The 25,010-nt window shown below is 39.5% G+C and overlaps 1 protein-coding gene across 3 annotated transcripts in view; it reads right to left on the bottom strand.

Moving 5' to 3' along the window:
* Window positions 1-2,454: 2,454 nt before the first annotated feature.
* LOC141577126 (ankyrin repeat domain-containing protein 26-like) overlaps window positions 2,455-25,010 on the bottom strand; it is a 38,414-nt gene continuing 15,858 nt past the window's right edge. For 2 of the 3 annotated variants that reach the window (XM_074361167.1, XM_074361168.1), the window contains exons 11-20: window positions 23,902-24,112; window positions 22,546-22,729; window positions 21,559-21,696; window positions 19,579-20,091; window positions 17,949-18,101; window positions 11,219-11,584; window positions 10,450-10,640; window positions 8,645-8,855; window positions 3,896-3,941; window positions 2,455-2,732 (exon numbers count right to left, since the gene is read on the bottom strand). In XM_074361167.1, the coding sequence (XP_074217268.1) occupies window positions 3,930-3,941; window positions 8,645-8,855; window positions 10,450-10,640; window positions 11,219-11,584; window positions 17,949-18,101; window positions 19,579-20,091; window positions 21,559-21,696; window positions 22,546-22,729; window positions 23,902-24,112 (1,979 nt within the window). In that variant the 3' untranslated portion in view covers window positions 2,455-2,732; window positions 3,896-3,929. Of the gene's footprint in view, window positions 2,733-3,895; window positions 3,942-8,644; window positions 8,856-10,449; window positions 10,641-11,218; window positions 11,585-17,948; window positions 18,102-19,578; window positions 20,092-21,558; window positions 21,697-22,545; window positions 22,730-23,901; window positions 24,113-25,010 lie in introns of those variants that run through there. The other variant, XM_074361169.1, reaches the window with a different exon arrangement.

Raw genomic sequence — 25,010 nt, 5'->3', positions numbered from 1 at the left:
TCCCTCACATATAGTTTCCATTTTACAGATGGGCCAATTGACGCGTGGAAAAATAAATGGCACAGAGAAGGCTAAAGGGAGAGTCAGGGTGGTAAACCCAACTTGAGCACACAGAGCTTCCCGAGACCCCCTCTCTTCCCTGCCAGATTCCCCAAGACCTGTTCGGGGGCAGGGCTCCTGGCTTCAGCCAGCTTGACCCTGGGCCCGTTTCTCTACAAGTTCAGATTTTCTGCCATCCCAGCCCTGAGCCCCTGCCCCTGGCCTGAGCAGTGCTCTGCCTCACCTGTGTTGGTAAGCTGGGGGTCTCGGCCAAGGGCGTTGTGAACTTGCTGCTGTATGCCTTAAACTTACTTATAATACAGTGCTGCATGTCAATTATCTCTCAATAAAACTGGAAGAAATAAATTGCGACTTGGGAGACACAGATTTGGGTAAAACTGAGTGTTTCAAGGACCGGAGTCAGGAGCTTATAAAGACAAAAAGCCAAGAGGGTGTCAAAAGTTGCCTGATGAGAATTGTGACTGACACTGACGTGAGCCAGTCAGGAAACACGTGTCCTTAAGGAATCACAGCTTATTTCAGGGTGGGGGCTTAGTAAGTAGCTGAAGTTTCTGGCAGGTGTTCCGGATGACGTCATTAGAGCAATAAATGCTCACAGGGCCGGATTCTCTGTGGGCTGAGACGTGCGTAAGTCTCACCTACTTCGTGAGCCCTCTCGAGCAATGCAGACTCCATTCTTGTTTTTCTTTCACAAAGGCAGTCTTCTGCTGCCGGGAGCAGTGACCTCAGCTCAGCCTGGAGGACGTTCAGGTGAGCTTCAGCTCACTGGCTAGTGCTGGAGGAAGAGCAGCGTCTGCCATCGACCTCTTCCCTGCAGGCGCGGCAGCGCCCACGCCTGCTGAGAATGAGCACAGCTACCTGTGCTCAGGCTTGAGCTGGGGTGAGGGCGGGGAGCGGTCCTCCACCCTTCTAGACTCATCTGGCTGGTCTAAGAATTAACCTGACATGAGGCAGACTAACAGGAGAAAAATAAAAATTGAATAACACGTATACTTCCTGTGTATACCCATGGGAGACAGCCAGGGTAAACTGAGTGAACTCACCAAGAAGGCTGCAGCCCTCACCTTCAACATCCTCTTCAGCTAAAGACTAAAGAGGAAGCTGCAGGCAGCGGTCAGTTACAGAGGTCAGCTACATGGAATGCCCGGAGGAATGAGAAGTTCAGTTAGACAAGGGCCGGAAAGGTGTCATTTTGGTTTAGACGTGGGAGTCATCAGTGACTCGCTGCGTGGGAATGGAGGAAGGGAAGACACACCAGACTGGGTGGGGACAGACTGCTGGTGGGGAAGCAGGCAAATCCTTCAGGAAGTTTGTCGTCAGAAGTAAGACTGTCTGGTTCACGTGAGAGGGAAGAAACAGAGGGAGATGTTTACAGAGAGGGAAATTTGAAATCATCACTGAGAAGGAAGAAGGTGCAAGTTAACTAAATAAAAGTAGTAGGATCGCTGGGCAGTGTGTGACTTTCTTCAGCAGCACTTAGATGCCTGGGGGGATGTAAGGGGGAAGAGTGACAATCAGTCTGTTGTGCAGTTGGGAGTTTTGCCAAGTAAGCACACTGAAAAGACAGAAAAGGGAATAAAGGATCTAAGTAGGAGTTATTAAAAATTTAGCTCCTGGAAATTGTTGAGAAGGAGAGTATTTCCTTTACCATCTTACATTCAGTGATTGGGAACCTGCAAATTAAATTGACTAAAGCTGATTACTGTGAGAAAAAAATTATGTATGAACACATGCAGGAGTTCACAAAGCAATGGGATTGGAAGGGGTAGCTAAAAGTGGGGGCTTATATGCAATTTAATAAGTGACAGGAAAAGGAGAAAGGCATTTTCTGAAAAACAAATGACTTCTTGGTGAGAGGGGAGAGAAAGGGCACTTATGGTAGAACAAGTGACATTTCGGGAAGATAGATAATGCCCTAGGAGAATGTATGGGAGAGATGGCATGTTTGTGACAATGTCCGTTTGAGTCTGGTGCTCAGAACTTGTCTCTAATTTTAAGACTGTTTCCAAAAAGTAAATAAATAGAGAAAATGAAAAGCCTGAGGCAGATTTCGTTTCTCCATGAGGAAACATCTGTGAATCAGTGTTTAAGGTAACATATAGAAAGCTTGATGGCACTGTAACGATTGTTGTGATCCATCAGAACACTGCAACAGCCACAGCAGATCCAAACGCTGTCCGTCTAAATCTTTAGGTCTATAGACAGTGATTAACGCTGGAAAATTCAAAAAAGCTATCAATCAACACGGCTCCATATCAACGACAAGTTTGGTGGGTGGCTGGGTGCTGTTTAAACAGCTGGCATCCGGGCTCAGTTTGAGTATATAATACTCCAGAGTGCTGGGTTTTATTCCCAAAATCTGCTTAAAAGTCAATGAGATGCAGAGAAACGTGATTTAAAATACTACATCAATTTTAATCATGCCCATAGAATGCAAGAGTATTTTCCCTTAATAAACAGTGTCAGTATCTTACATAACGGGAAGTAAATAAAATGTTAAGCAAACAGCCCAGCAGGTAAATGTTTACTATTTATCTTGCACATCATATAATTATTCTTCAAAATCTCCACATATTCTTCACGTGCTTTCGAAACCAGATCTGCACTTAGACGTGACTCGTCCATCAAGGCTATGAGAGAGTCTCTAGGACTTAGATCCAATTCAGTAGTAGCTGGAAAGAAAATGAAAGAATTAGATTCTTTACTTAAAATACTTCATAGGTAACTAAATGTCAGTTTATTTTTTAAGAAAAGCTGAGACTCTTCTAAGTTTTAAGAAGAACGAAAAATACCTACATACGATTACAACACAAAATACAAGATTACTACTCTAGACTTTGCCCAGGGCTGCATGTTGAATTAACTGCTCCTGTGGCTAAGGATCAGAGCCCCCGGTTTTCTCATTCTTCATTCATTTACTCGGCAACCATGTACTAAGTCACTGTGACAAGCACAGGAATCACAAGATGAAGATGACAGAGCCCACCATGAAAAATCATGTACCGTAAACTGGCAAAATAGATGAACCGGCAATTTCGGTACAGAGACATAAATGCCATGACAGGTATAAAAGAGGGCACAGTTGGAACACTCAGAAGGGACGTCCAGCTTTGTGTCAATACTGTCCCCTCTTTGGTGGCCGTGACGTGTAAGCAGATACCCGAAGGAGGAGGAGAAAGTGTGGGCGGGAGAGGCAAGAAGCAAACACACAGAGCGGAGGCAGGAGGGGCGCCCGCGGAGCCGGACGCAGTCTGACAAGCCGCTGGAGCCCAGGGGCAGAGCAGGGGAGGAAAGAGATAGGGCTGAAGCCTTGGCAAGAGCCAGATCGATGTGGGTGTTTTTCTTCCAAGCTAAGGAATTTGGAATTTTTCCTGAGGGCAAAATGTTAACCCCTGACAAAGTGAATGACAGGAAATTAATTGTCATCCACCAGGGGACAGGTACATGAGCTGTGATTGCTTGAGTCTGGGTTTTTGGCCTCAGTCACTACCAAACTCGAGAAGCTGACAACCTCCATGCTTTCTGAGAACTGGTCCGTGTGCAGGTGACAGGCCCACGGGGACAGCAGGAGAGGAAGGGCACAGCCAGAAATAGAGAGAGAACACAGACTTCCTGACTTTTTTTTAAAGCTATGGATCATGATGAATAAATGAGGAATAAGTACACTTATCATTATGAATGAAATTATGCTTTCACGTTTTTCATTAGATATGTGTAAGAAAAGAATTTAACATAGTATCTGTTATTCAAACAATAGGAAGAGGTGCCATTTACTGTTTACAGTGTATTTTGGAAATCAATGTCTAAATTTAATTCAGAAATGTTGGCAACATACCTTCTTTTAATTCTCTATCTGTATTATTCTCCAACTACTTCCGCATCTGAAATAAGTCAAATATTATTTTTAATGTGTAAGTTAAACAAGAAACACTATCATAGGAATGACAGCTAGCTTATGAAATGTGGCCTTTAAATAAATACTTTTAGGGACTTGACCTAACTTGAGGATTGCTTAAATAGAAAAAATAATCACAGGACTAAAATAAAATAAATTCCTACTTACTTTGATTTTAGATAATAGAGAACATATATATGTAAGGCTATTTAGATTCCCCTGATGGAAAGCACAATAAACACTGCCCTGTCGGATACACATATTCTCAGAGGGCGATGCCCAATCTTATTAGCACAAAGAGTTTAAACAATTCAAGTCATGTTCTACACTGAATGCATTACTCTGCAGTTCTCAGAAAAACTGCCCTTTATAAAAGTTTAGTTTTTTTTCACGTTAATGGATTTTTCCTTAAAATGAGATTTCCATTCCTGCAGTTTTAATTTTAAGGTCTGTTCTTGCTAATGTTTTTAGCACAGAACTGCAGATGCATAAAATGAAGAAAAGTGTTCTGTTATAATGTCAAGTGAAGATTCTACTGGCAAACAAGTTAAGCAAATGTATTTTGCTCTCTGTATATGACTAAAATATTTATATCAGAAAATCTGCTTGAAGAAAAGAAAAGGAGAGACTAGCGACAGTTTCAAAAGTTGGATTCTGATTCACAACTTCCTAGAGTTAGAAATACGGAAAACAATAAGTAATTCTTTAAATGTAACTTTGTTTCCATTCTAGAAATTAGGGCCAACTTTTTGAAACTTGACTTAATTAGTTAGGTATTTAACTATGAAATGTGTGGGGACATTTCAAACTACAAATGTCCCCACCTACAGTGTTCTTTTAAAAACCTTTCTTATAAAAGTCACCCACTCACTAAACAGGGTCTAAACTACTCCACCAGACATAATAAACACTGCGGTGGTAACAGCGACACGAGAGCCGAGGCCTCTGTAAATGTTAGGTGCAAAGACAAAATTTGGGGCTACCATTTGCCAGTATTTTCAGAGACTGTTTTCCGTAACACTGTCTGACAAGAGCATTCTACAGAGGCCTTCTGCCATCAACAACGTGACAACAGTGCCAGGTGGGTCCTGTGAAGTGAAAAACCCCTAACAGATGAAGGGTGAAGACTTTACTGAAATAAATTCATATAACCGTTAATAAACACTACGCAAAATGTAGATCACACTTTCACGTGAGCTGAATGTAAGATTACTGTCTTTTCCTCTGCAAAGCTATTTTCCTAAATAGGTACTTCTGGGACCTTTATGTTTATTTCTAGGTGAGGACCCCCATGTTCAGATGGTGGAAGTGGTCTGAAGTCCAACATTAATAAGGAGAAGGCACCTGCAGTTTTACTTAAACTTTTCCATTTAACAAAAACACAGAAAGGTGAGAAAATTATACACAGGAAGACAATGTATCAGCAAGTTTTAATTCTAATGGTTTTTAATTAGGAGCATTCTCTCCTAACTGGCAGTTTGCAGACTATGTCCCATAGAAATGGAAGGTCCCACTGGGGACACTGCAGGATTGAGGTCAAAACTGAGGTCACAGGCTGGAAGATAATGCTGCCCTCTCTTTCCGAGACCAATTTGATAAAAACACACTTGCCACACACGTATACACACACGTTCATTTCCAAAGTGAATATGTTCTCAGATTATTGATACTTTTCAGTTACAATTTGGTACCATTCTTATTTTAAATGTTATAAACATAAGTACAATTCCAGAAATGAAATAAAATCAAGTCATTTAACTGCTTTGATTCATTATCCTGTTGTAAATAGCTTAATGTATGAAGGAAATGACACTTGTCAGTTTGTAACTATTAAATGCATGTATTTTGCTGCAGAGAAAGGAAATGAGAAAGTATTTGTTGATCAAGGAGCTAAAAAATTAAGTACAGAGAAAAAAGTGAATGAAAGAAAAAGAACTGGAAGAAGTTGAGTGATTGTCTTTCAAAAGATAACACGCTTCCTCATTTGTCCATTCAGACAAAATGAAATGAGGGCAGGAGGGAGTCCACAGGGCAGAGAGCTGATAGCAGAAACAAGGTTACTGAACTCTGCCTCTGCCTTATGAGAAGTGAGCTTAACTACTGTGATAGTTTGATTAGAATTAAAATTCAGAGTGGATGGGCCCTGCCTTGGAAGCCTACTTTTAAAAGAAACGTGACCAGATTCTGCTGAGACGCAGTGCTGTGTCATGTCAAAAGTTAAAGTCTTAGGAATGTTAATCGTTTTAGCTCTGGTGCACTGCTATAATCCCATTTAGAAAAAGGGCTGCTAAACTGAATGGACATTTGAGAAATTTAAGTTACTTAAATAAATCCTTAGAAAATGTTTGAAAGTGTCAGTAATACACCGAAAGTCCAAAATCAATGAGTGTAAAATTTAGTCTTCCTATTTAAAATAGATCTGAAGGACATTTATTAACTATTGTGGCCATGCTTCACGTTAGGCATACCAATACTAAAACACTCTTGAACACAAAATAATCTTTAAAACAGAGAAATTTTGTCTGTTATAATACTGTCTGGAATCCATTTTTAAGTTTTCAGTTCTCAGAAAAAAATTCTATGTGCAAGAAAATCTAACAGTGATGTATCTGCTCAGGATAATTTTAACTTTTTGTATTTTATAGTAATATAATTAAATAACACAATTGAGTAAAATTGTAAAATTGCTTCTGACATGTAGGACAAAACACCCCAGAAATAAACTAGAATGTGAATTCTGAGGGTAAAAATCAGCAAAACAGATACGGGGTCCATCTGTCACCGCTACAACGATGTCACGTGACAAGGCTATACTTCATGCAGCGGTAAGAGAGGCAATAAACCCAAGTGTTACGAACTGGAAAAAACTTGCTTCGACAACCAGCACGACTGAAGTCACAGACTTAGAGCAACACTTCTGTCAAGTTAGAAAAAAATGCTGAGTAAGCTGGAACTTCACAGTAGGAACAGTCCAAAATGTTAAAACCTTGCACATAAAGGAGAATGTTAAATTCAACCCCAATGCCATTTTTAACATTTTGCTTTCTAGAACCATAGCTGAAAAGCTGTGGAAGTCTGTTGTTTTGTTAAGCCCCATGCAAAAACCCATCCCTTCCTGTCATTTTAAACAGTATCTTCATACCTCTCATAGCATTACTTTATGTTTTCCCAGCAGAAATAATTACATCCCTAGCAATTCCACAAGTCACCTTCTTTCTCTAAGTCTGACTAAGAAATCTATAAGCAGTAAATGTACAGTAACTCCTGTGAGGCGCCCGGCAGTGCTGAGGGAGACGTGTCTCTACCGGGTGGGGCTTGTTAACCTCCCTGCTAAACCTAGCATGATTCGGCCCCACGGCCCCACAGAACTACGTGTACCTCGGAACTACAACACTGAGGTTAAAATAAATCATTTTCCAGTGTATCTAGAAGTACTAAAACATAGACACCTCTTTCCCCAAAAAACATTAAAGGAGAAAACTGTCCTCAGGAGCTTTCTCTTGCATTGCTTTTGCACTCACACTCTTCCACCATCATCCTGCAAAGTGATACACTGTCGATTTTTTGGTGATAACTAATGAAAACATTTCGAGTTTGCATCATGCTTAGCCACTGGCAGAAGTGTTAGCCATGCATTTTTTTTTTTTTAACACCACGCAGTCCGGTTTCATGACTCTGAAGCACTTAGACTCAATTTACCCACAACACTGTCTACGAAACCTGAGCTTTTTTCTTCTTTGATTTATTATGACACGAAGCCAAGTGAGAAGAAATGGGTTGAGACCTCACATAACAAGGGCCCGTGTTACCCTTCTCTGCATCAAGAAGATCATGAAAACACCATCAAACCATAAACCAACGCACACCGCTTTAAATGGCTATTTTAACAACGATACACAATGAAAACTGGTTGTAATTTAAACACTCTCTATCGTTACCACCTCGGCATTCCTGCAGGTGAGGGCAAGACAGAGACATAAGTGAACTTCTTGTTAAAAATTTAAGTATTTGCTTTACTTGACTACATATTTAGAAATGTTCTACAACTGCTCAGTAAGACATTTTATAACAATTAAAATAACAATGCTATAAGTAAAATAGCAATTAAGGATGTACTCTTACAGAAGAAAATGATAAAAAGTTTAAACTTAAAAATGGAACTTAATATTTTTAGTGTTACAAGTTTATTGAATTCATAAAAAGAATTTATCTTGGATTCCTTTAACTAAAAAGCATCCGCATGTGGTTAAGTAGCTCAACGCCAATCATTTACTTATGCTTAGGGGTAGAAAAACTGGGCTGTAGCAAAACTTGAAAATTACTATCAACCAATGCCAAAACGAAATCAATCAGAAACTAAGCCAATCGATGGAAAGTGGATCTCTAGTTATTTGGCACTAATACTTAACTTCTAAAATAGAATTTAAAATGGAGCTTTTTAAGAAATTTAACATTTGTCAGTTTAGTTGCATCTATTGAATAAAGTTAATGACAGGTATCTCTTGAAAACTACAAATCCAGGGACTTTAAAAAATTATAAAATTTGTCTCCTTTCTTTATTAGCACAATTAACTATGGCTTCTACTTAGTGTGCATCAGTCAAAGAAACAACTCAGAATTTCATCTAATTAAAAACAAGAATTGTATCAGAAATCTGAAACCCAAGGAAAAAAAGATAATATAACTAACCCGGAACAAGGGAACGCTCAAGTTAGTTGAAGGGTCGGAAAAAGTCCTGAAGCGCCTTCTTCGAGTAGGACTCCTTTTGGCCTCCACGCTAGTACCTGCAGCAGAAGGCGGTGCGCCAACAGGCCTTGCAGGAACAAAGCCAGGGAAAGAGCTCTTGTGCTGTCTCTCCAGCAGAAGCTTAGTGCTCACCTCAGCCAGCCTCTCATTAACCCTGCGAGGATCGCAAAACACAGATTTCATTCATTTCATTTTCTTCCTAAGTGATGTGTATTTTTACAGTTGCTATAATAGTAAACAGATTGTCCCATTAAACTGCGTTTTAACACCAAAAATACATCAGCGAAGACCTACTGTAAACAATTACAGTTTAAAACTGTCCTAAAGAAGGACGTACGTGCCTGGGGGGGGCGCTTAACTAACAAGTACTTCAAAGTGGGGAGAGTCAGAGATGGAGACGCCCCCACAGAGGACCCCCACTGCCTTCTGCACCGGCTGCATCTACACATACTCACCCTCAGTAAACCAGTTTAGAAATAAAAGATAAACCATTCCTCAAAGCCATTTTCAAGCATTTGCTTTCACCCCCCTTATATACACATTTCACTCATTACCTGGGAGAAAGGAAGCATGCGGCACTGAGCAACAGTTTAGAGCCACCACCTCTGGGGGGCACCAGAAGGCACAGTCGATGGTGGGAAAGAACTCCGACAGCGCCAGGGGCAATTTCAAGTGTCCCCCAATTTCCCAAAGCTCACTTTGTTACTTCGCTTTTACCAGAGGCCTACATCAGCACCTGTTTTCCATAATCAAACAAACTCTCAAGCGGATTTTCACTTTTATGGGAAAAAAGCAAAAAGCCAGAATAGCGCTGGGTGTTTGTTTTAGCCCGAGCCATCAGAGGGGCAACGAGCGCCCCGAGCAGCGAGAGGGGCCCCACCGAGCTCCTTCCGCAGAACCACACTCAGTGTCCCGGCATCAGGCCGCCACGGCTTAGGACTGTGTCCGTGAGCGCCTGTGCTTTATGCATATTTATTTCATGCATCCACCAGCAAGATGTGTCCTAAGGTAACTGCCTCTTTGCTTTACATCGACAACTTTCATAGGAACGCTCTACTTTTGGATAGCGGGGAGACCTGTAACTTGTAACACTGCTACTCAGGCACCGGAGGTGGGACCCGCCCTTTCTGTCTCCCACACACCCCCTCGGGCAGGCCACCACATTCTTCTTAGCCACTTTGTGAACCACAATGCTGCCCTTCACCCCTATGTGAAGTTCCCACTATGCCCCAAGCATGCCTTTATGTAGCGGAGACAAACTTAGAAGGGTACAGTACTTCGTCTCAGGGTGCCCACGAGCGGTGACACCAAATATCACAATCAAGAAAGTAAATTCACCAAACACCAGCATGGGGCCCCTTGGGTTTACATTGTGCTCTTCCAAAACACAGTCAATTTTAAACTCATTAACATTTCTAGTTATGGGAATTCCAGCTAGAAATTTGTGATAATATGCCTGTCTAAATTACAAAGTTTGCAAAACCCCTAGCTTAAAGACTAGATCAGGTTAAATATATGCAAATATTAAAAATAAAGTCGTGTAAAAGCAACAAAAGGCAGGGAGATGCAAAGTGCCCTGGACGGACATTTTAAAGGGGAATTCATTTGCTAACATCATTTCCCCAAATTACACTATCTAGTTAGTTTTCACTTGTTGCTCACCTCATGAACCTGGCTCAGTAAGAATTATGCCTTAGAGGCAAATTAATGACCTGAGTTATTTTCTATAATTCTACGTTTTGACTTACGAGGTAAGTTCACTTTCCAAAGACTTTCTATTTTCTAGCTCTTGCAGGTATAGTTGTTTGTATTTTTCCAATTTGTTTTCATTACAATCACTTTTAAGTTCAGGCTCCAGATCTTTAACTCTGGGTTCCGTTTGACTAACTGAAGCAAGCTTATACTCTTTCAACACGTTTCCTTGAAATCCTGCTTGTGCCTAAAGCAAATTAAAAGGATACAACTTTAAAAATAATTATAACCTGAGTAATTACAGTCTATTTGTTCTCTTTAGTTTTGAGTCAATGACTCACAGAGCAATTTTAAGTGAGAAAAAAGCTGAATTTTAAACTACTTATCATCAATGTCAAGTGAATTAAATCTGAGTTACAAAATTAAAGTTGAATCACTCTTATATTAGTACTCATGTAATGTGATAGTTCAAAGAATAAAAGGATCAATTTAAAATTTTAAAAATTGAACAATACAACTTAAGAGCAATCCCCGAGTGTGGCACAGTATTTACATCACAATATATTCTTCTCCTCCTAGTAGTCTTGACTTACACCAATTGGTCTTAAAAATGATTCTCTAGTGAGAATTGTTCTGAAAGATCAATTTAGTGATAGTGATGATGGAAACTGAATTATTTAAAGGGAGTAACAAATGCGGCCTTACTTCCAGAAATCTACGAAACAAACTGCTATATGGGAAGTAGAGGAAACACATAAAATGTACACATCAGAACTGTCATTCTCAGCAAAGTGAGTTAGAGCACGTTACAGATCAGTGTCTCACCTGTAAAAACTGGCTGATTTCTTTTAGTTTCTCTACTACATCATGTCTTGCTTGTTCTTCAGTTTCCTGTCTGTGCTGCACAGCCCGCCTGAGTTCTTTCAGTGCTTCTACTGCATCCCGTCTTGCTTGATCTCCAGGCTCCCGTTTGTAATGCTCCACTTGGCTGCGTTCCACTGGGTTCATTTCGAGGTGACGTCTCAGGTTTACTGCTTCTTCCTCCAACTTCTTCTTCTCCTCCTCTAGTGCTTCACATTTCCTTTGCATCTCTCTCACAGGTAATAACTCCTTTAGAACAAGCTGACTTTCTGCACTCAGATGGAGAACTACTGAAGATGTAGACTCCTCTTTTGCTGGCAGATCAGCATTCTGCATGAAAAAGATAAAATTGTTTGGTAATGATGTTAGCAGACTGAGAACAGCCTAACTTTAACCCAGCATCAAATGTTGAAAAATATTCAGTTACAATAAAGTGGCATATCTACCTTGTGGAATGGAGAAACTCAAATTACTCAGAAAATCAAGAAAAAAAGTTCAAACCACCAAGAGTCACAAAAATATACTGTTTATTTTCATCATCTTTGTTATACATTTGTACTTGATTTTACAATCTTATTTTCTGTAGTTGTTTCATGTCTTTCCTACATAAAATGACTACAAGTCACCTCTTAGTAGAAAGTCTCTTAGCCCTTCCTTCCCCAAGTCTCAACTCTTCATGATTTTTAAAGTTTAGGGAGATCATATTGAGTTACTTAGGGCTGAATTAATAAATGCCTCCCAAAACAAGACTTTGAAAAAAAGACTGCAATTAATACATCTTACAAATATGGATTCTAATGCCATAAGCCTTTCTCTGAACTACAAATATTTTATGCTAGTTTGAATTGCATGCCAAGGAGCAATGAATGATTCACAGAGTTAAGGAGAAATCCATCTCCTAGTGTAGTGGTTTAGTAAGATGACCGATACATTTTTCTAAACACACAAAAAAGCCTTAATTCTTGTAATCCTTTGTGGCTCTCCACAAAACAAGAGAACATACTTAACAAAAACAAACAAAAAACTTGCTGGAATTTCAGTGACACTGACTTGGGAAGAACTGCTTTCCTTCAGATAGAAGGATTATTTGCTGAGACAAGGCAGGCGGAGGTGGTGGTTGTAAAACATCTCTACAAATTCCTTGGCACTTCCCCTGTGAAATTCCCTCCCCTGAAGTATGTACTGGCCTCAGTTAACTGGTTTCCAGGGGACAGAATGCGGGGGCACTGCTGTGTGGTTTCTAAGGCTAAATGGCCTCTGACTTTCACTCCATAGGGATGCTCACCCTTAGAACCCAGCCACCACATTGTGAAGCCCAGGCCACCTACTGAGACTTTGTACACACAGCTGTCCCAGCTGATGACCCCAGGGAATGTCCTCAACGAAAGCCAGCTCCAAATTCCAGACATGTGCATGAACAAGCCTTTAGATTATTCTAGGGCCCGCTTGATGCCAAGTGGAGAAGAAATGAGCTGGCTCCACTGAGCCTTGTCTAAACACAGATTTGGGAACCAAGCAAATGCTGTTTGGAGTCACCAGGTTTTGAGGCAGTTTATTATATAAATTATTAGCAATAAATCACTGGCACAGATATTGATATTAAAAATGGGGCACAACCATTAGAAAAGAACCCAAACTGTGGGGATGCCTTTGCACCTGGAGGTAGGTGAAACCTGAATAGATGTAGAGAAGAGTAAGAGTGAAAGCCCAAAGTGTCCACAAGACTGTTAGTGGAAGCCTGAGGGCCCTTGAAGGGCTGAGAGTGAAGGATTCTAGGCCAGGGAAGAAAATGACACTGAAACCGGAGGGAACAGGACACTTGCTACCGAACAGCTGAAAGTAAAATTGATGAGAGAGATAAGCTAAAACAAGCAAAAAGATTATTAAATAGAAAGGAACCAGGACTCACTGGGTTCAAATATCTCTATCCCATTTAAAGCATCTCCACACTCCCAATTGTCACATAATGGGTAAGCAGAGAAATGGCTTCCGGCCGAAGATCAAATCTAGGGTGCTGCCAGGAAAACAGTCTAAAGATGAAGCCAAGACTTTGTTAAGACCTTGGAAAGGTTTAACGTGCTGCCCTAAATTCCTTTATAGATCTTTAAAGCGTAAGAATTTCAAAGGCACGGTCCCACAACAGCTTCACAGGAAGCCCAAGGTGAAGAGTTTATCTCAAAAAGACGTGAGAATAGCTTTGCCAATGGCAGGAACCCCAATAAAATTCACAGGAAACTCAAAGTTTTAAAGGGAACTGTGGTAGCAAAAACTACTGCTTGCTAGCTTGGACTGAAAGAGACAGAGACAGTGCAAAATGGGAAGAGGCCTTTGGGTTTTTCTTAGAAGGTCTATGAGGAGGAAGCTGGCTTGAGAGAACCACTCAGCTGCAAACGCAGGTCACTGCTCTTGAAAGGGACATAACCAAGAGCTCAGAGAGGGCGGCGAAGGAGAACCCCCCCCCCAGGGTTAGGAATAAGTCCTAATCAAAGAGCCGGCAGCATCAGGCTGCACTTCAGAACTGCTACGAGCCAGTGTGCCTCCAATCTTCCAGCTGTGAGAGAGGGAGTCCTTAGCAGTTCAGCAGAATGTCGGGTGTGTGGCGGCGAATAACCCGTGTCTCCTTATCCTCAAGCCTCAGCACTGAGGGGAGTGAACCCAAGGGCTGTACTCCAGAACCACCACGCCCAGGAACCTCAGCCCCACATGGACCTGGTGAAGATGGGAAAGTAAGGCCCTGCACTGGAGCCTGAGCGTACCACCACAGCGACTGAGACCTGCTTGGGGACTGAGTGGGGATAAGTGGATTTCTCGTGTGGAAGCAGTAAGAAAACATTGTGGCTAGTGAGTAGATTATGCTGGTTTTTGAGTGTCTCCATAAATTTTCAAAATTAATTCCATAAAAAAGGTAGAATAAGGGCCAACCTTAAGTGACTTGCTCCTAATGAACAGAAAACAGTGAAAGTCACACCGAGTGAACTGCAGGGCTCGGTTTGAAAAGGCAATTCAGCTTCTGCCTCGCTCTTAATCCTGGAACCCAGTCTCAGGTGGGCAAGCTCAGGCCACAGAGACAGCTTACGTGTTCCAGGGGAGGGGGTCCACCTGCCTGCCCCACCTAAGCCACAGCCCACCGCCAACATCAACCATCAGACATCAATGGATGAAACTTCACGTGATTCCAGGCCCCGGCCTTCGAGCTGCCCCACCTGAAGCTGAGAGGAATACAGGCCAGTTGTCTTGGCCACACTTTTCCTAAGTGCAGGTTGTGAACAAAATAAATGCTTATTTAAGCCACTGAACTTTGGGGAGATTTTTAGGCAAAAACAGATAAGCAGAAAAGTGGATGAAAAAAGACAGTAAGAAATGTAACTTGAATATAGTAGAAATTGGTCTCCTATAAACTGGAATGTAACAAACGTTGAGATTAACTTATTAATGACAAAGTGCTGATGAGAAGCAGCAGATAACTGAAAGAAAGACCTCAGAACTAGCGAGAGGGAAGATACTTTAGCGTTCCTCCAATTACAGCTCCTTACAAACAGGCATGTATTTCACAGTTTCCCCTCAACTTTGAGGTTAAGGAAGACTGGTGAGCAAGGAGACACAGGATTTGAAGTCTAATAATTGAAAAACAAATAGAAAGAGTCAGTTTACCAAAATCAGCCTTTTTACCTCATTTCAATTAACTGAAATTCTAAGAGACAGGCAGTTTGAGAACGTATTAATCTAGCACTCACTCTTCATTTTCCTTTCCTCAGAGACAAAATAAAATATTATGGAACCATAAATGTAGTGTCCTTTCACAGTATTTAAATTAAATACAATTTTTCCTTTACCTTACTTAAAAGCTTGTTGGTAAGGGAAGGTAAGATTGTCTCAGCTTCATGTTGTAGCACAATGCTTCTCCATATCAGAGATTGGCTTTGAACTTTTGAAATTCAAATTACTAATCTGTTATCTGTTTCTGATAAACTGATTGAATATTATCTAATTTTTAACAGCTGTACTCTTGGAAAATTTTCCTTGGATGGGATGAAATATTTATTTCATTAATTATGCATTAAGCTATAGAATACACCTAGGCACCTCTCCTTTTAAGTAAAAGGAGGTAGACACAGGGAGCTGAGGATACAGGATGTACACCAAGAACAAGATCGGCACCACTGTTACACACAAGATCCAAGCCAAAAGAGGACTTCATCGTGAACGGCAAGATGATGGATTAGAGAGGTTTCCAAAGAGGAAGGTTGATTTAATCTTTCCCAGGCTTAACATTTTGCTTCTAGATAGTGAAATCTATGGATGAGTCTATGAATTATAATGAATGCAACATAATGAAGTATATTGCTGACTGAGTCAGCAGATCCCGTGACCATGATTTGATGGAAACTGGAGTGAAGTGGGAGGCACTGGGTGAGAAACTAAAGGTCTGAATGGGGGGGAAGGGATGGACTTTACCTTTGCAAGCCTACTTTCTGTCATGTCACAGAGTCAGCAAGGCATAAGCTGGCCACAGGCCCGTTCAGGAAGCAGCAAATCTCCACAGAAGTAGAGTTACAGACATTCCGTGACACTGACTTTTTATTATTATGTAAAACAACTGGAAATATGCAAGAAGACTCGGAAAGAGTTCTCAGAACATCTGAATTGGTACTGGCATAGGACAGACATAGATCAATGCATCACCACTGAGAATCTAAAAGAAACCCTCACATTTACGGTCAATTGATTTTCAATACGAGTGTCAAATAACTGAATGAGACAATAATAGTCTTTTTAACAAATGGTACTGGGACAACTGGATATCCACATGCAAAAGAACAAAATTCGACCTCTACCTCATACAATATATATAAAATTAACTCAAAATGAAAAACCTAAAACTACAAAATTCTTAGAAGAAAACACAGGCGTGTGTCTTCATGACTGGATCTGGCACTTGTTTCTTAGGATAGTAAAAGACAGAAATAGATTAACTGAACTTCATCAATATTAAAAACTTCTACTCTTCAAAAGACACCATCAAGAAGGTAAGAAGGCAAGCTCCTGAACAGGAGGAAATACTTGAAAATCCTACTTCTAATCAAAGAGTTGCACCCAGGATACAAAAACAACTCTGACAATTCAATCATAAAAAGACAACCCAATTTGAAAATGGGCAAAAACCTAAACAGACAGGTCTTCAAAGAAGATACACAAACGGATAAGCACATGAAAACATGCCCAACATTCTTAGTCATCAGAAAAATGCAAATCAAAGCCACAATGAGATGGCAGCTCACACCTAGCAGGAGAGCAGTTAGCCAGTGGTGACAGGAATGCATAGAAATTGGGAGAATTATACACTTTGGGTAAAAATGTTAGATGGTGCAGCCACTCTAAAAAACAGTATGGCAGGTCCTCAAGAGGTTAAACAGAGTTACCATAAGACCCATATGACAGCATTTCCATTCTTAAGTATATTCCCCAAAGAAATGGAAACATGTTTACATCCAAACTTGGACAGAAATGTTCACAGCAGCATTATTAGCAATAGCCAAAAAGCAGAGGCAACCCAAAGGTCCATCAACTGATGGATGGGCAAATGGTTTAGCCCCGCAACCGAGTATACTGTTAGACAATACACAGAAATGGAAATACTGACAAGTGCTGTAACATGGATGAACCTTGAAGACGATTTGTCAGATGAAAAAAGCTAATCATGAAGGACCACACAGCATGTGATTCCATTCCTGGGAAACACCCAGAACAGGCACATCTATAGAGACAGAAATCAGACTGGTGTTTGCCGGGGGATTGGGGGGCTGTGGTGCCGGTGGTGATGGACAAGGGATGCAGGCTTTCTTTTTGGGGTGATGGGAATGATCTAAAATTGATTGTGGTGACAGCTGCACATCTCTGAATATACTAGGAGATACTAATTATGCATCCTAAATGGGCGAATTATATGATACGTGAATTTTTTTTCTTTTTTGGTGGAGGGAAGTAATTAAGTTTTACTTATTCATTATTAGAGGAGGTACAGGGGATCGAACCCAGGACCTTGTGTATGCTAAGCATGCACTCTACCACTTCAGTTATGCAAGCCCCTTATAATATGTGAATTATATTTGAACAAAGTTAAAAAAAAAATCCAAAGGCAGGATCTAGAAAATTTTCTTAATTCTCTATTTTGGGTATACAGATGTGATCTGAACTTCTCCGTGCTTTGACAACATGTCTAAAATGAAGAGAAAAGGAAGGCAATGCCTAACTTCAACTGGTTTGTATAATGACCTTTCTGCACAAGGCATTCTGAAATCCATGAAATAAATACACACAGATTCTATACCCATTCACAAAAGTGAAGATGAGACATGACAATTTTCTGGAACATTCCATGAAACATTATCCTCTGATTTGACCTAGCTTGCCTCATTGTGGTGAGAGATCACTAAAAAATACTGTTTAATAGGAAAAAAAAGTTCACTTCTGTGAGGAAAGTGGTATAAATCTCAACTTCTCTAAGGGTAAATATTATAAGAAAAAAATAAAGAATGGCAGAATGAAAGTCAAAGTTTAAGAAACAAGTGCATTATAAAGATAATAAAAGTGAAATTATAATGAAGATGCAAAAGAAAGCTGTCCCTGAAAAGCTAGTGTCCTGCAACACTCTGCGCTGCACACTCACGGTCGACGTGCTGAATTTCATACGTACTGGGTTCGCAGTTTGATGTGACTTCCTCTCTCCATCCCGTCTCTTGTTTTCTGAATTAGTCTTATGATGTGCTGTCACCTCCAGGGACGCTTCCAACATGGACACTCTCTTTCGGGTGTCAGTCAGTTCTTGTTGAAGCTGTCTGATATGGGCCTAAAGAGATAACTCTGTTACTGAATTTTAAGTCATCTTATCATTAAGTTACATTAATAATATATAACTCCAACAAATGGACGTTGAGAACTATCCCCACAGACATCAATTCGCCTTCTTTTCCTCATAGGCACACATTCCTGTTTACTGAGTTCCATTAAAGACACAGAAGGTGTGACCCTCCTCCCTTACCGACAGCAAGTTAACTTAGAGGATGGATGCAGCCCCACCAGCCATTCCCTGCCCCTCCCAGGAAGTGGCCAAGCTTTACCCCCACTGAAGTCTCAAACAGAAAGGGGTGTGTGGGTGGGATGAGTGGCGGTAAGTTCCACACTGTGGAACATTCTCCCTCTTTCTCATTAGAGGCTTAAGTTCAGAGTTCTTCACATATTCAATCTGGTGTTTAAAGCCTTCCAATAGACTCCTATCTCACAATAAAAACGAGGTTATTCCAATGGCCTTTGGGGACCCGAGACAACCTGGCCTCCCCTGCCTCCTGGACTGCAGCTCCTACGGCTCCCCCCACCCCTCCCACTCCCTCCCTTCCTGCCACTCAGGACTCTGGCTGCTCCTCCTCAGTCTGAAAATGGGACCCCAGTGCCAAACTCGAATATCACAGAGCGCTCCAGTTCCTCTGTACTGGACAAACTTAGATCCAAATGACAGTAACTGAGCCTTGCAATGAGAACTGTGAGCACATTATTTGAAAACATGTTCAAAGTAAATTATAAATAGAACAGGGGAGACTAAGTCAAACAGAGTTTTGCTAAAATTTACATTTGTCCCAAATTATGACTGAATGAAAAGTAGATGCCTTTAAGGAGTGGAGAGGTCATAACAATACGTGATTTGAGATGGAAATATTTCTAAATTTAATTCCAATTGACATGAATAAAAATAAAGTTATATCAACGAACAATGTATGAAAAGCTACTGAAGGAAAAGTACTGCAAGATACAGCATTTACACATCAGTTCATCTGGGAAATCTGGATTTAACTGTCAAGGTAATCCACACAATTGAATCTTTTCTCTCTTTCTCTCTCTCTCTCTCTCTCTTTTTTTTTTTTTTTTGTTTACTTTTTTTGTTCACACAACTGAATCTTAATTTCAAAATACTCATGTTAGTTCTGAGCATTTTATTTATCTGCTTCACGATACTAAAATGTGGTGACAGAAAGATTAAAATGATTTGGGCAGTATAAATTACTAAGACCTGCCTGTATCTGTCAACAACTTATAGCTTAATCTCTTAGAATTTCAGGTGACACGGCATCTTTACTCAAAGTAAAGCACCTCTCAGGTCTAATTTTTGTCTGCTGGATACAAGAAATGCCTTTAGGCTGCTTTACAGTGTATATATTTATAGCCCGCACATTTCTCATATTCAACTAGTTTCAACGTTCAGCTTTCATCAGATACTACTTTGAATTTTCTTTGAGGAAGTCTGAAAATTGGTTCCCTTTCTGGGTACTTACTTCCATTTCTGCTCTGTCCGTTTCATACTGACACAGTCTGTGCTTTAAACATCTGCATTCATCGATTAACTCCTTGTTTCCTTCCTCCAGCGTCAGAACTCGTCTGCTCATGGCTTCAAGTTTTCCCATGTGATCCAGAAACAGCTGTGGGGCATTAAGTATTGTCTCTTCGCTTCTGCCTTCATTTTGAGCAACTTCCAGTCGCTGTCGAAGCAACGTGTTTTCACTCTGTAGTTTACATATTGTCTCCTCCAAGAACGCCTGCTTCCCAGTGTATTTGCTGACTTCCCCTTGTTTGCTCTGAGACAAGGGTTCAGTTTCCTTGTTTGAACGCTGGGCTTGGCCTCGGTCCCCATGCGCGCATTCTAATACCAACGTCGTTGGTCTAAGAGCATCTCTCCTGGGACGGAGCTCAATTTCTGGGCCACGGAATTGACGTTCAGCTTCAGGAAGTTGCTGAGGAAGCACCTCGCTGCTATCTTTTGGGTCAGACAGCTCAAAATCCATTGTGTCCTGTAAGTGAAACCCCTCATCTCTTACTCTTTGAACTGTACGCAATAAACTGACATATCATAATTTCCTTTGAAGTGAAAGACTAATCTCTAAGTTTATACAAAAAAAACTTTGCAGTAACTGGGTATCCAACTGGAAAAACTTAAGGTGGATACAAATCTCAAACTTTAAACAACCAGAAATCCCCCAAAGTTCAAAAATTTAATGAAAGACAGTGAATCCATGAAAGTAAAAAAGAAACCACAAAAGGATGTTTAAGAAGCTCAGAATCGGAAAGGCCTTTCTTTCTCTGAAATACAACAAACCCAAAAGGCTTAAAAAAATACAACAAACCCAAAAGGCTTAAAAAAATGAATAAATCTGACTACACTTAAAAATTATATCTGACATCTTACCTTTACAGCTACCCCCAAAGTAAGAGCCTTAGCTCTGTATAAATTGGGACAGGTTAGGTTTCCTAAAAACTTCTTTCCTGAGAATATTCCATAAATATTCTCCCTTTCTAACATTTTTAGAGCGAGTTATAAGAATTACGTCTACGGATAAATGATAAATCTAAGCACTGTTCCAAGCACATCTACAAACATCAGTTAACTCATTTAGCTGTGACAATTCTGGAATAAAGGGTTGGAAACACAAGCAAGCTGCAGGGTTTCCCCCAGGGCTTCTGACTCTGACACTTACACCAAACCAACGCTACTTCTCTAGGATAAATACATAAACACAACGGAAGCCTTGTACTTCCCTAATGGTGAACACACTATAGGTCAAGAAGGTCAAATTAACAGAGCTCTTCTTAGAAAATCAGGAGACTATTTGCTTCTGCAATAATTTTGATTTCTTCTTCATGGTGTTTATAACAGTAATGGATGTGAAATAGCAGGGAAATACAGTGAACTGTTTTATTAAAAATAAAATACTGATCAATAAATTATCACTCAGTACAGATTACGGCATATCTATCACTATATTCGAAATCTCCTTGTACTGAAATCGGATACCACATGGAGCAGGGCGTTCCTTTTCATCACACGTAGGAGAATGACACCCAAACTACGGTTTCTGAACTGGCTACGCTTTTCCCTCCTTACCATCAGTGGAAATGATAAAGTTACCTCTCCATTCGTCTATCAAAGGAGTGAGATCACTGCCAGAAACTAGAATGCCTGCCGTTAGGAGCAACAGTTTTGAGATAATGGAAAGTTCATCAATTCCTATGGGCAATATTAACAGCCTCTCCTTGGATGAGGCCATTGTGAATGTCACTACATCACTGTTGCCGGCAAGTGGACTTGAATTCAAAATACTGCTTTATCCAATGGACCGGAAATGAAACCTCCAGAAAATATATTTACATATATAGGCTTTTAAAACCCTCTATACTTTCTGTACCTACAGTATTGGTTTTTAAACTATGTAAGTATACAAATTCATACACACACGTTTGAAGATGACTAAAGAAAATACCTCAGCATTCATTTTCTTATTAGCCTTTTCTGCCTCCTTTTGTTGGGAAAGATGATGGGCCAGGATGTCATCTTGTATTACTCTGGCATTCTGCACTCGAGAACGTTGTCTCTGAGCGTCATTTCGCTCTTCTAAAACCTGGAGACATATTACATTAGGTTTTGGGTTTTATACCATGAAAAAAAGTCAAATAAAGCTTAGGAGGGGAATCTTTAAAAATTTTTTTTAAACCTGTTAAAAAGAAGTAGCCTTTTTAAGCACAGGGACCTTTAATGCATATAAATAACTCAAATTCTAATATACATGACAGCTAAATTTATCACAGAGCAAAAACACAAGGGATGTAGTATCATGAAAGAAAAACTTTTTTAACACTTTTGAAATTGAGTTATAGTCATTTAACATTGTTGTGTCACATTCCAGTGTAGAGCACAAGTTTTCAGTTGTACATGAACATATATATATTCATTGTGACTGTTTTTTGTTGTGAGCTACCACAAGGTCTTGCATATATTTCCCTGTGCTATACAGTATAATCTTGTTTATCTATTCTGCATATGCCTGTCAGTATCTACAAATTTTGAAATCCCAGTGAAAGAAAATTTCTTTATAAGGCATTTAACCAGTTCCATCATAGTCTCAAGGCGATTTAACCTGGATTTTAACTTCAAAAAGCCAAAATTAACACATGGATTTGAATTAGACTTGTTATTTTGTTGAATTGACCAAAACTGTCAATCCTTATGTTAATGATTAAGCTCAACTTAACTTCCATTCCTTCATTCAGAAAAGACACAGAGCATCTGTTAGGTGCCAAGAACACCAAGAAATTAGTAAATTAAGCTCTAAATGTCATAGTTCATATCTAGGATGAGATAACTTTTATTTGTTTTAAATGAAAATATAGATTCATTCAAAAGAATATTATAAATAATATTGATGAAACAGTGTTAGAGATATGAAACTTTCACGTTAAGAATAATTTACCTGATTTGGTTTATTCCTTATGCCCTTCGGTTTGCATTCTAGTGCTCGGGCAGGGCTTTCAATCTGTTGCTTCAGGAAAACTTGCTCATTGTCTTGTTTCTCTTTTCTTTTTAAATCATCCTCAGGTTTTTCATATAATGTATAAGCATTTTTCTTCTTCTTTGTTTCTTGTTCTAATGTGAATCTGCAGTGAAATATGCTTACCTTAAAATTTATTTTGTTAGAAAATAAAAAGTTCATTTTATGATCTGGTTCTTCACATGCTGATTTATTACCCTAATGGAATTTCTATGTTCTCAATTTTTTTTCATTTCTAAGTCTCACATTTTAAATTCCTCACTTCAATCTCTTCATAAAGATACACACAGACACACACACACACACACACACACACACACGTTTGAAAAGTAACAATGAAAAGACAAAATGCTACTGAGTTTCAATCAAGAGTAACTCTGGTCAATAGTGTAGGAAAGAAATTTTGCAATTATTCACTAAGGTTTGAATTGAAAATTACCCTCTTTTCCCCACATAGTCATAAGTTACTCCTTCATTGGGACAGAGAAATTAGTTACTAGTTAAAAGAGAAGTTGCTATTTAGAAACAAGTTTATAAGTTCATGAGAGATAAAATTTCAACTTCCTGAAGTATTACAGGGACTCCTACATGATCTCCAGCGGAAGGTAACATCCGCAGGCATCTTTTCCAGAACACAGACCCGCTAATTAGCATAATCCAAGGCGAGGCTGGGGAGTCTACTCCCTGATGCCCTACACTTTGTTTCTTCTTTTGCAATACTTGAACTTACCTTGTTGAATATTATTTATTTAGTAAATCATTTTTAAATCCCTTTTGGTACAAGGCAGGATCCATAGTAAGTAATTAAAAAATAAAGAGTAATCCACGCTTTCAGCATAGACCTTTGAACTAATCTTATCTCTGTATGAGAGCGATGCTGAATAAACTAACCAGTAATCACTTTCCACTTTACTTTTTAGTCCATCCATTCATATGTTAAGAATCAAACTGCATAAATTTTTTGAAAGTTTCTGCCTTGAGAAAAATGGTCATTTCATAATTCTGCAAGTGGGAATGTAAAGTAATATAAACTTTCTGGAGAACACTTGACAGATAAAGATCAAAGAATTTTTTTAAAGAAATATAGAATGAGGAGATATATATATATATATATATTGCTGTGTTATTTCCAAGTCTCACATTCCACAATATTAATGAAATTTTCTCCCCTGTATAATCCCAAAAGGGAAGTTAGCAATTATGACTTCTCCTACATACCTACAGTATTAAAGTAAATATAGAGTTCAAATATTTCTTTAAAACCAAGAAATTCAGTACCTCATTTGGCGGAGCTCTCGTTCCCACTCCATATTTTGAAGTTTTAACTGTGATTTTGCTTCTCTTGTTTTCAGCAGCTCTGTGTGTAGCCAGTTCACCTTCTTTTCCATTTCTTTAAGTTTTCCTCTAAGTCGTGTGCAGTCAGATTCTTTAAGTTCTATTGATCTGAATGAATCAACTGGATCCTGAATTTTCAATAACCTATCAGAATCTGCATTAGGAAGAAAACAAAAATAGAAACAAAACATATGAATAATTTTTGTGTATAAAGGACTGTGCATTTTCACATTCATTCATCCATACATTGAACAAATGGATATTGAGCATCTATAACGTGGTAGACATTCTTCTAAGCTCTGCAGATATTAAAAGAATCACAAAGTAATATTATGAACATTATGCAAATAAATTTGACAATTCAGATGAAGTGGGTAAAATTCCTTGAAAGAGAGGAATTACAAAAGCTCAATTAAGAAAGAACAAATAAGCTAAAAAGCCCTACATCTTAAAAAGCAAAACAAAAGTCCTATTTAAAGACCTTATGACAAAGAAAATTCCAGTCCCAATGGTTACACTGGTGAATTCTTCCAAATATTTAAGGAAAATTTAATACCGATTCTACACAAATTCTCCTCAAAAAACGAAGAGGAAGAAATATGTCCTCATTCTATAAAACTAACATTACCCTGAATCCAAAACCAGACAAAGACATTACAAGAAAGAAAACTAATGTCGTGAAAATGGAGGTAAAATTTCTAAACAAAACATTAGCAAATTAAATCCAACAATGCAGGATAATTCATCGTGACCAAGTCGGGTGTATCCCAAGAATGCAGGGCTGTTTTAACACGTAAAAATCAATGTTATTCACCATATTAACAAACTAAAACAGAAACCATATGATCGTGTCAGTGGATAAAAAGAGGCACTTGCCAAACCTCAACATCTATTCCTGATAAAAACTTCCAGCAAACTGGGAACCAAGGGAACGTCTTCACTATGAAAAAGATCCGTGCTAAGCCGACAGCTGGTATCATACACAAAGGTGAAAAACGGAATGCTTTTCCCAGAAGGTGAGGAACCGGACAGGAGTGGCTTCTCTTACTCCT

This window comes from Camelus bactrianus, chromosome 3 (genome assembly GCF_048773025.1).
Source record: "Camelus bactrianus isolate YW-2024 breed Bactrian camel chromosome 3, ASM4877302v1, whole genome shotgun sequence".
NCBI classification, from domain to species: Eukaryota; Metazoa; Chordata; class Mammalia; order Artiodactyla; family Camelidae; genus Camelus; species Camelus bactrianus.
Note: the sequence above shows the minus strand (reverse complement) of the source record. Positions and strands in the feature narration are given on the sequence as shown.